Here is an 11,842-nt window from a genome sequence, read left to right on the forward strand (position 1 = left end):
GCCTACTCAGTTTGACTTATAATAAGATACCATATATTGCAAGATCCATGGTTATCTATCGTGGTCCCTTGTTTACCAAAAGAAAAGGCTAACGTAGGAGTTAGTGATCTTCACGGGCAAACAATTTCTCTGAACCTTCATTTCATCACCCATAAAACAGAAAATAATGCCTCAAGTGCCCATATTAGTGTCGTCATGAGGATGAAATGAGGTAAAAGAAGGCAAGAGGCTTTGAAAACTTTAAAGTATTGTACAAATATCAGCTATTCTCATTATCTTACACAGTGCCTACAGATTTCTTTAAGGTGGAAGGAGTACAACTGTACTTTGGAAAATGTCTCTGAGTGCTCGTGATGCTTTTAAGGACAGAAGAGTAACCCTCATTGGTAAGGCCTGTGCTTTAAGGGTTTAAAGAGGAGAAAGTCCACTTAATAGCTTCATTAAAATAAAACTGACCCCATATCCAGTGGCTATCGGTCGAGTTGCTGCTGTGTTGGGTATTTTGGCAGTTATCTTGAGGAAAAAAGAAAAAATAAAGTAATTTATAGAATTAATGTGTTTTTATAAGCTAGGAAAACAGAACTGTCAAGGAAATGGAAAAGAAAGGGTCATGAATAAGGACTTTTATTTTATGTACAAGAGTTCATACATGGCTAATTTCTTAAAAATTATACTTCTTAGGTGCTCAGGCACTATCATAAAACAAGAGTGGAGGCAGATCACTCTCTCATTTTGGGACTCAGAGAATCACAAAATCTCAGAGTTGGAAGTTTTCTCAGAAGACTAGCCTAATCCATTCCTACCAAGGAATGTGCCAATACTGTGTCCCTGCTAAGTAATCATTCAGCCACCATTTGAGGACTTCCAGTAAAGAGAGAAAGGCAGCTAAGTGGCTCAGTGGATGGAGCACTGGGCCTGGAGTCATGAAATCCTGAGTTCAAATCTGGCCTCAAACACTTACTAACTGTGTGACCCTGGGCAAGTCACTTAACTCTGTATGCTTCAGTTCCTCATCTGTAAAATGAACTGGAGAAAGAAATAGCAAATCACTCCAGTATCTTTGCCAAAAAAACCCCACCAAAACCCAAATGGGGTCATGAAGAGTCAGACACGATTGAACAGGTAAAGGGGAACCCATTACATCCTATGGTAAATCTGTTCTACTTTTGGACAACTCCATGCCCTTCTCTATCAACTGATTCTGGTTCTGATTTATGAAGATTTGCCATTGATTTTTAATGAGGAATTGATGTGAGTTATGTTCTGGTGAAAATACATGGGATCATTTAGCTTAGCACAGTGGAATGATGTTTTAGTATGTGATCTCCCAATAACCTGAGGAATTAAAACATCACATTCTCTATTAATAACTCATATGATTAGCAAAATTAAAAAATAAAGCACATTTCAAACAATTAGTGGTTGAGACTAACCTCTGTCTGTTTTGTAAAAGTGTCTGTATTTGCAAGCATGTAAACAAATTCTTCAATTTCCTGTATAACAAAATTTACTTACTGGAGGTCTCCTGCCATGACTAGTTCTCACAGCCTGCTGAAATGCTGTATCATTTTCCAGTTCCTAAAATTAAAACATATGTTTAATATTAACATGAATTAGGAATTGATTACCTAAATTACCTAATTGCTTACCTAAAACCTTCTGTCTTTCAAAACCTTGCATAATCTGGCTAACCCTACCCATTTAACCATTATTTCCTATTACTATCATATACAAACATCCTTAATCCTATTATACAAGTCTTCTTACTATCATTTGTATAACTTTGCCTTGTGTTAGTCCTCTCAATAAACATTTCCTGATTGCTTGAAGAGAAAGAAAAAACAAAAACGCATCTTTCCATACTGTCCAGTGTCGTGTTTAGTGGAAAGAACTCTCAGCTTGGACTCACTAGATACAGATTTAAGTGTGACATTTCACTTTATGACCCTGAGTAAGTCACTTAGGTTCTCAGATCCTTATCGATAAAATAGAGATAAAGTGCTTATATTATCTATGTAGCCAGATTGTTGTGATAATTTAATGAGACCATTTATGTAAAGTGCTTTGCAAACCTTAAAAGCATGATGTAAATAAGTGTCAATTATTATTACCAACTTTTCAAAATATGAAGATACAGAAAGGATAAATTGCAGTTCACTAAAATACTAGATTAGTATGTTTTAAGAGATGATTTCATTATTTACATGCATTTTTCTTCATTAAAAAAAAACACACAACAGAATTTTATGGTTCTCAGTGAACCATAAAATAAAATGTAACTTTCCTAACATCTGAATATTATTGACTACCTGCCTGATTCCCTTTTCTCCTTCTTGAGCTTTATTCATCAAGGGTATTCCTTTCTCCATCCTATCCTCTTTTTGATCTCAGTGGATCACAGACTCATATACATGCAGAGTACCCCCAAAGTCTTAGTTTTACGCAGCTTTTAAGCAAGAGTTTTGGGGCCTCCTGGAGCCCATGATGCTCCAGACCACCCCTCCAACTCTGCCCCACAGGCCTTCTTCTCAAGCAGGCAACACCATCAACCTTATGGTCTCTTCCACCTCTTGTAGGGTTCCTCTCAGAACCTCTTGTCCCTAAGGGAGAAGCACCCTGCCAGCTTTCCTTCCCTCTTCAAACCCAGCTCAGGCCAGGAAGCCCAGGATCACCTTTCCACCTTGCCTATTCCCAGGTAAATTCCTGTCCCCTCCCCATTTCAACTCCCTTTTATATGTTCTTCTCCCACTTAAATGTAAGCTCCTTGAGGGCAGGGAATATCTTTCTGCTTGTATTTATATCCCCAGTACTCAGCACTAAGCCTGGCACACAGTAGGCTTACTGAATGAACTGTTTATCAATCTATTGATCTATCTATCATCTATCTATTCATTTATCTTTTCTTCTTTTTATTTATTTATTTATTTATTTATTTTTTGGTGAGGCAATTGGGATTAAGTGACTTGCCCAGGGTCACACAGCTTGTACATGTCAAGTGTTTGATCTTAGGCTGGATTTGAACTCAGGTTTTCCTGACTTCAGGGCCAGTGCTCTATCCATTGCGCCACCTCGCTGCTCCTATCTTTCCTTCTTTACAAATGGCTAAGCAAAGGATATAAAAAGATATTAATATAAAAATTCCAATAATTGGTTTGATGTTTATCACAGAAAAATATTTAGATAATTATTTCTAGTCATTCTTTTAATTAAATTTTATTGAGAATGCATTACATTGTTTTAGGAAAGTTACCTTACATTCTACAGAATCTAGAGTATTTAGATTCATAAACCAGCTTAAATACAGATAAAAAAGCTATTAAGCTCTGCACATAAAGTTTAAGATGGATCAAATAGTCAGTCTGAATTTTAGTAGCTGTCTTCTTGGTTCTCCTCTTTTTGCACAAGTGCCACCAGTATTCCTGCTTCCAGCCAATCCTTGTGTGTCATGAATTATAGAGATATTTACAAATGGTTAGGAAAAAACATAAAAATGATAGAAATTTCCATAGTTTGGTGTTTCTATCACAGGAAAAATTTTCTTTGGCTAATTACTTTAATTAAATTTTATTGAGCAAGATACATGAAATTATAGTAGGAAAGTAACTTTGTTTTCTATGGAATGTAAGGCATTTAGATTTTAAAAAACTGGTTGTAAGGCAACTTTCTAATATTCCAATATTCACTAATGGAGAGAGTACAGGTACAGATGATCCAGAAATTTTTATTTGGCTTTCAAATGTATGACTCTTGTACTTATATTTAAATATACTCATATTTATACTTATATTTAAATATAGTTGTCTGATATTCTATTAATTCACTTTATTCTGATGTCTGGGGACTTTATACCACATTGTGAAGACATGACAACTCAAGAAGAATTAATAAACAGGTTTTCCCATCCTGTTATCCTGCTTAATTTCTTGGTGCTAGGAATCAACCCATTGTAAAACATTAATCAGAGAACAGCTTCACTAATCTTCCTTAAGGATGGGGAAGAAAAACAGATATCAATAAACCAATTAGACAGAATAGGTGCTAAGTCAATAACAACTTTGGAGTTGACTATTTAAATAGCCTTTAAAGCTTATTTTCTTCTTCTTCTTTTTTTTTTTTTTTGGCTAGGCAATGGGGTCAAGTGACTTGCCCAGGGTCACACAGCTAGTAAGTGTTATGTGTCTGAGGCCGCATTTGAACTCAGGTCCTCCTGACTCCAGGGCCAGTGCTCTATCTACTGTGCCACCAAGCCACTCCTAATGCTTATTTTCTTTTACATATACCCTGCTTATTGCTTTTTTTTTTCAATGTAACTTCCTTCCCAATTCTTATATTTATAAACAACACTTTATTTAAGAGAAAAACCACTTTTCAGGAATTCCTAAAAGCTATGAAACTACAGAACAAAGAAATTAAGAATTTTTGAATTATGCTGATGTTTACTACAAACATTAACTTTTGACTCTGATAATTTAAAAAGCAAATTAACTTTTCTGTCTCCTTCAGAAGCTTCATAAGGAGAAAGACTATGCCATTCTTTGATGTTTGTCAGACCAGAACAATTTCTTGCTTAATACATGTTTGTTGAACCTAATTAATTCATTTTTCACTTCTCAGTGCTTCAAGAGATCAGTATCTAAGATTCTGCAGGCTTAGACCTACAAATTACTCAAACTGTATAGCAATCAAAAGAAACACATCTTCCAAAATTGTTCTATGTGAGATTTCAAATAAAGATCCCTCCCAACTGCATTTACGGAAGATTAGTGTTGGTAAGGTATATGTATATATGTACAGATTGCTTCCCTGAATAGACTAAATAGAAGCTCTTTGGGGGCAGGTATTATTTCATTTTGTCTTTGTATCCTCAGTGCTTTTCATAGTGCCTATCACATAGTAAGCACTTAATAAATGCTCCTTGACTTGACTTCATCTTTCCTCACGTAGATTAACTTAATGGCCTCTCTTAAGAGTACTCCTACTCTGTCTAGTACTCCCTCTCCAATCTAATCTTCACATAACTTCTTAAATTTTTTTTCTAATATATTGCTGTTATCATGTCACTATCCTACTCAGTAATCTTCAGTCGCTCCCCACTGACTACTAAATAAAATAAAACTTTCTAGATTTGGAATTCAAGGCCCTATATAACTTACCTTCCAGCTGAATTTCAATACTCCTTAATTTACTCCACATTATAGCCAAATTCAATGATTCTTTATCTCTCATTCTCATTCTACCCTCTTCTGTCTCTATACCCTACTTAGCTTACACCAACCCCAATGCCTGGAATGGACCACTTAAAAGGCCCTCACTCTAGATAAAGGTGACATCATACTTTAAATTTTTTTTCACAGCATGTCTCTTTTGTGCAATTATCATACTCTACTGTACAAGTTATTTGAGTATGTTTTTCTTCTCCCCACCATTAGATCCCCTAGAGGGCAGGGTCTGTGCCATTCTAACCACAGTAACCAGAATAGTTTGTACCTAACAGTCATTTGCTGAATTGATGGACAGTTTATTTTCTTTATTTTTCAGTCAGCTAGCTAGTATTTATTAAGTGTCTACATCGTGCCGAGTGCTGAGGATACAAAGAAAAGCAACCAAAAAAGCAACAACAAAAATCCCTCCACTCTCAAGGAGCTCACAGTTTAATAGGGGAAACCACACGCAAACGACTATGTACAAGCAAGATATATACAGGATAAACTGGAGATAATAACCAGAGAGAAGGCACTACTGGCATTAAGACAGATCAAGGGGAGCTTCTTGCAGAAGGTGGGATTTTAACTGAGACTCGAAGGAAGACGAGGAAGCTGGGACATGGAGATAAGGAGGGAGAGTAGTCGAAGCATAGGGACAGCCAGTGAAAATTATGGAGCAGTAAAATAGATTGTTTCGTGCAAGGAGGCCAGTGTCATTGGATTGTAGAGAATATGGAGGGGATAAGAAATAAGAAGCCTGGAAAGGTAGGAAGGACTCAGTTTATAAAGGCTTTAAAAGCCAACTACAAGATTTTATATTTGATCCAGGAGGTAATAGGGAGCCACTGGAGTTTAGTGAATGAGGGTGGCTGGGGATGGGGAATGTGATGTAGTCAGATGGTATTTTAGGAAGACCAATTTGACAGCTGAGTAAGGAGAGACTTGAGGCTGGGTGACCAATCAAAAGAGTCGAGGTGTGTGATGATGAGGGTCTACATCATAGTAGATACAATGTCAGAGGAGATAAAGAGTTATATGTGAAATATATTATAAATGTAGAATCGACTGGACTTGACAACTCATTGAATGCGGGAAGGTGAGACAGACTGAAGAATCAAGGATGACACCTAGGTTGTGAGCCTGGGAAATTGGAAGACTAGTGGCACCCTCCACAGTAACAGGGAAGTTAGGAAGAGGGAGGAGTTTAGGGGAAAAGATAATGCGTTTACTTCTGGACATGTTGAGTTTAATGTGTATATGGAACATCCAGTTGAGACGTCTAATAGGCAGCTGAAGATTGGAAGAGAGTTTTTCCTTTGTACAATTATCCTCACCTTCTAACAGACCTTCCTACCAAAAATAAAGTTGTCATAAATGGAGGTTAGTAAAATTAATGAATTCACCACCCATTTAACAAACATTCACTAAGCACTACTAAGAACAAGAGACTGTATTCTCCACTGTGGGGGAAGCAGGAAAAGGGGACAAAGGAAAAAAAGAAAAGTTCACTAATAGTAAGTATCATAAGAGAAGTAAAGATGGATTACTAACGGAATTCTGCAGAGGGAAAGATCTGCCATGATCTCTGCACCATAAGCACAAGAAGTGCAAAACACTGAAAAAAACAAATGTCGACCAGAACCGGCATGCCAACATTAGAGAGAAAATTTGCAGTATTAAATGTTTTACCTCAGTATCATAAGTTGGATTATAGTCATTGTAACCGGAATAGAGATCATCTTCATCTGTCTCTGGAGCCAGGTGCACATTTTGCATCATTTGGACCTATGAAGAATTTGATGTGCTAAATGTTCTTAAGCATAAACAAAGGTTTCAAAACAATTCTAAAACCAAAATGTTTCTGTGATTTGGCCAGTCTGCTTATACTTAGCAATGAATGTTATTCTTGGTAGTTCTATATTTTTTTCATATTATCAAAAAAAAGTACTTCCAATTCCATTCTTCTTTGAAGAGGTGAGGGGGGGAGGTAGAAATGGGGAAAGTAGCTATGCTTAACTTTTTCTTTGACTATGAGTGGAGGTGTGGGATGGAGAGGCATGGTCTAGGGAGGCAGGTGGAAATAACTGCTATCACGATTGGGAGGTACAGATCAAAGTCCACTAGCTCTGGAGTCAAAGAAACTAGGTTCAAAACCTGCTTTTGATTCTTACTACCACAGTGAGCTTGTCTAAGTTAATTAACCTCTCTTGGCTTGTTTCCTCATCTGTAAAATGAGAGAGTTGGACTAAATAGCTTCTATGGTCCATTTTAGATCCAGAGCTCTGATCCTACATGCAAACAGAGTATCAATAGAACTTTTAAAAAACACTTAAGGACTGTATATTTTTGGGTTTTTATATCTCCTTATATTCTGTGACTGTGAAAGTAAACTCCTAGGAGGCAGATATTTGTTAGAAACAAACTTCCTAACTATTCTATTAGAGTTTTTGCCTACTTCTAAACACACTGGCTCATAGAACTTGAGAGCTTGAACAGCCTTAGAAAACCTTTCAGTTGAGTTGTAACCATTTTAGCCACCAACCCAGGACTAGATTTGGAAATACTTTAGTGAGAAAATACAAAATAAATACCAAGAAAAGAAAAAAAAAATCATGGGATTTCAGAGCTGGAAGAGATTATTTCACATCCATCAGTATGGATATTAACTCCATCTGTGCAGGTCACAACCCATCCATGCATCTAGATGAGTGATTTTTTAAAATTGTTTTATTGATACCTTTTGGATTTACATCAATCATTTCCCAACCTCCTTCCCAAATGAACTCTTCTTTATGACAAACTAACAACAACAACAACAACAACAACAAAAAACCAAATCAGAAACAGGAAGAAAAAAAAAGAAAAAAAAACACTAGAGTGACCATATCTGACAACATATACACTATTTTGTCTTAGTAGTACTCTACTTTTCTGATGTGAAGAAGTTATGTTTCAGGAAAACTGGAACATTAATGCACTATTGGTGGAGTTGTGAACTGATCCAACCATTCTGGAAAGCAATTTGGAACTACGCACAAAGGGCTATAAAACTGTGCATGCCCTTTGACTCAGCAATACCTCTTCTAGGTCTGTATCCTAAAGAGATCATAAAAATGGGGAAAGGACCCATATGTATAAAAATATTTATAGCAGCTCTTTTTGTGGTGGCAAAGAATTGGAAATTGAGGGGATGCCCATGAATTGAGGAATGGCTGAACAAGTTGTGGTATATGAATGCAATGGAATACTATTGTGCTATAAGAAATGATGAATAGGCAGACTTCACAAAAACCTGGAAAGACTTGTATGGACTGATGCTGAGTGAAGTGAGCAGAACCAGGAAAACATTGTACAAAGTAACAGCCACATTATGCAATGACTAACTTTGATAAGACTTAGCTCTTCTCAGCAATGCAATGATCTAAGACTTCTCCAAAAGTCTCATGATGGAAAATGCTGTCCACATCCTGAAAAAGAACTGTGCAGTCTGAATGCAGATCGCAGCATATTATTTGCTTTCTCTCTCTCTCTCTCTCTCTCTTTTTGTTTCTTCTTTCTTGTGGTTTCTCCCATTGGTTCTAATTCTTCTTTACAATGTGACTGATGTGAAAACAGGTTTAATAGGAATATATATGTTGAGCCTATTATCAATTTTCATGCTGTCTTAGGGGGTGGAGGGAGGAGAGAGATGGGGAGAAAATTTGGAACTCAAAATCTTACAGAAGTGAATGTTGAAAACTAAAAATAAATAAATTTATTCATTAAAAAAAAGGTTATTTTCATTATCTGTTATCTAGGACCTTCATCTTTATAGAGTTCAGCTCCCTTCTGCAATGTTTTCATTTATACTCTTCAAGTAAGTGTGTCTGTAGTTCTTGATTCTGCTGATTTCATTCTGCATGAGTTCATACAAATCTTCTCTTGTTTCTTTGAATTTCTGCCTTCATTTCTTAATGCATAATAATATTCAATTATGATAATATGCCATAATTTATTCAGTCATTCACCAAATGATAACGGACACCCACTTTGCTTTCGGTTCTTTCCTACCACAAAGAATATTGTTTTGAACATTTTGAAATATACTAGCTGTCTGTTTCATCTTTGACTTCCTTGGGCTATATGACCAGTAGCCACATCACTGAGTCAAAGGACATAGTTTAATTCCTTTTCTTGAATACTTTGAAACTCAAGTCCAGAATGGTGGACCAGTCAGTTCACAATTCCACTGACAGTTATTAATGTACCTGTCTTCTTACAGCTCTTTCAAATTTGACTAGTTCTCAGCTTTTGTCTTTGACATTTTGTTAAGTGCTGGGTGAAATCTTAGAGATGTTTTAATGTGCATGTCTTTTACTATGTGATTTGCAACCTGTTTTCATGAGGTCATTTATAATTTGTAATTCTTATGAAAAGTATTTTTCCCCATATGTCTTGACAACTTGTCTTAGTTTCATATTGATTGCATGTTATTTGTGTCAGTGATATTTAATGCAAATATTTTGCCTACTCCACCACCATTTTTCTTTTATTTTTTAAAAGTTTTTTTTGTTTTATGCATCCTGATTTTTATGTTCTTGTGTAAGAGGAATAATTCCCACTGTACATGGTTTACCTATGATTTAGAGCTCTATACACACACACACACACACTCTAAGATGACTGTGTACTTAATACAGATATTATTTAATATTTCATCCTTGTCTATCCCTTTCATCAGGTAGATGATTTTCAGGACTCAATAAAACTTACATCCAAACTGAAGATAAATACAATTATGAACTGTGCAAATTTTCCTGCAAAACCTGAATGGATGAAATGTGTTTTATCTAGTTTCCAATTTTCTGGATAAGGTGGAACTCTAATCAAGCTTGGCTAATTCTGGCAGAACTACCCTTGATCTTAGCTTTTAATAGGCCACGAAGCAGAAGCGGGTTTTTCTGGGTACAGGAGACCAGCTATTTAAATTTTGGCATTGGTGATATACACTTCGAGTCTGAGGGACCCACAAATCACAAGAGGTAGGGTGTGTGTGTGTGTGTGTGTGTGGTGGTGGTGGTGGTGGTGATGGAGGGAGGTAAAAAATCCTGTACGAAAGGCCTGGAACCCAGACCCTTAAGTGGGGGACTAGTCGAATAGAGTCAGACCCATCTACCTCGGGCTGAGGAGAAGCTAGGTGGCCCAAGGGATACAGCGCTGGACCTGAATCAGTAAGACCTCGTTTTAAATCCTATCTCGGGCACTTGGCCGTGGGACCGTGGACCCATCACTTCACCTCTCCCTGAGCCTCAGTCTTCCCATCTGTAAACTGGGGATAATAAAGAGTATCTGCATCACAAGATTGTGGGGCTCAAATGGGGGAGCACAAATAAAGTGTTTTGCAAGCTTTAACGCGCTATCAGAATACACGCTGTGATTGCGCCTAGGACAAGGCGAGGGGTGCCTGGGGGGGAGAGGATCCTGCCCTACCCAGCCTCGCTTCAGCCTCAGCGAGGGGATGGAAGCCCCACGGACGCCCGCCGCTCTCCCGAGGCCTGGAGCATCCCTAGCACCGATGGGTGCCGCCCCTCCCGGGTCCCCAGATGTACCCCTCCTACCTCCCGGGGAAAGTGGCGGAAGTCTCCGCGGGAAAAGCGGGAGGAAGCAGCAGCTTTCCCGGGAAACGGCGGGGACACGGGAGAGGGGAAGCGAAGACCACGGCTCAGCTTTGTGTGGTTGGCAACGGAGGAATCCAAGGAAGCCGTTCCCAGAGTGCTCTGCGCGGGAAGAGGGGCGGGGCTTGGGGCGGGAAGGACGGGACCTAGCTGAAAGGGATAGAGCTCCCTAGGGAGGAGGGGCGGGGCCTTAGCGTAGTGGGTGGGGCTTTAATGTAGAGGGGTGGGGACCTAGATTAAAGAGATGGGGCTCTAAGAAGGAGGGGCAAAGCGTTAGGAAGGAGGTGTGAAGGGCTCCAGGAAGGGAGGGGCTAGGGAGGGGGTTTAGGGGAAGAGGTGGGGCTCTATGAGGCAGGGGGCAGGGCTCAAATAAGTGTGACTTTGTTATTTAACAAATTTGTTTATGTAAGGTGTGTCCTGAAAGTATTGTGGAAAACAAACCAGTGCTGTTGAGTAAGATTGTTTGTTGCTTAGCAAAGCTGTTTTTAAAGGAATCCTTAAGGTGCATCCTGAAAGTATTAAGAAAAACAAGCAAACAACCAAAAAGGAAACCAAAACCCCCCAAAACGCACTGGTCCGAAAATTTTCACGGCTCACAGCGGAATAATATGGAATTGCAAAAACAAAACCCCAAACCTCAAACCGGAAGCAAAATAAACATCCGAAAATAGGGGAATGGTTAATTAAATTGTGATAGATTAGGGAAAGGTATACAGATGCAATTACACTGACAGGTATTATTAGGAATACAAAAGAAATCTTGAAAGAGATCTATGAAATAATGAGAGGCGGGAAAAAAAACAGCACTAAGATCAAAAAGGGAAAAGCAGATCAGAAGGAAAAGGCAAAGACTACTATTGGGGATTTGAAGTAACTGAAAAGTATCAATTATTTATTTGTTTGTAAGTTCTGAGTGGCCAACTAGGCGTTTCCAGCCAAGTGATATAAAGACAAAAGGACCTTAAATTCTATTAGGAGAAACAT

At 38.1% G+C, this 11,842-nt stretch overlaps 1 protein-coding gene across 3 annotated transcripts in view; it reads right to left on the reverse strand.

The window, feature by feature from the left end:
- Window positions 1-10,941, reverse strand: part of IFT88 (intraflagellar transport 88) — a 110,964-nt gene extending 100,023 nt beyond the window's left edge. For 2 of the 3 annotated variants that reach the window (XM_027835279.1, XM_027835278.1), the window contains exons 1-4: window positions 10,802-10,941; window positions 6,894-6,989; window positions 1,516-1,578; window positions 457-513 (exon numbers count right to left, since the gene is read on the reverse strand). In XM_027835279.1, the coding sequence (XP_027691080.1) occupies window positions 457-513; window positions 1,516-1,578; window positions 6,894-6,983 (210 nt within the window). In that variant the 5' untranslated portion in view covers window positions 6,984-6,989; window positions 10,802-10,941. The remainder of the gene's footprint in view (window positions 1-456; window positions 514-1,515; window positions 1,579-6,893; window positions 6,990-10,801) is intronic. The other variant, XM_027835277.1, reaches the window with a different exon arrangement.
- Between the last annotated feature and the right edge of the window lie 901 nt (window positions 10,942-11,842).

The sequence above is a fragment of the Vombatus ursinus genome, unplaced genomic scaffold, assembly GCF_900497805.2.
Source record: "Vombatus ursinus unplaced genomic scaffold, bare-nosed wombat genome assembly UNPS02014813.1, whole genome shotgun sequence".
NCBI classification, from domain to species: Eukaryota; Metazoa; Chordata; class Mammalia; order Diprotodontia; family Vombatidae; genus Vombatus; species Vombatus ursinus.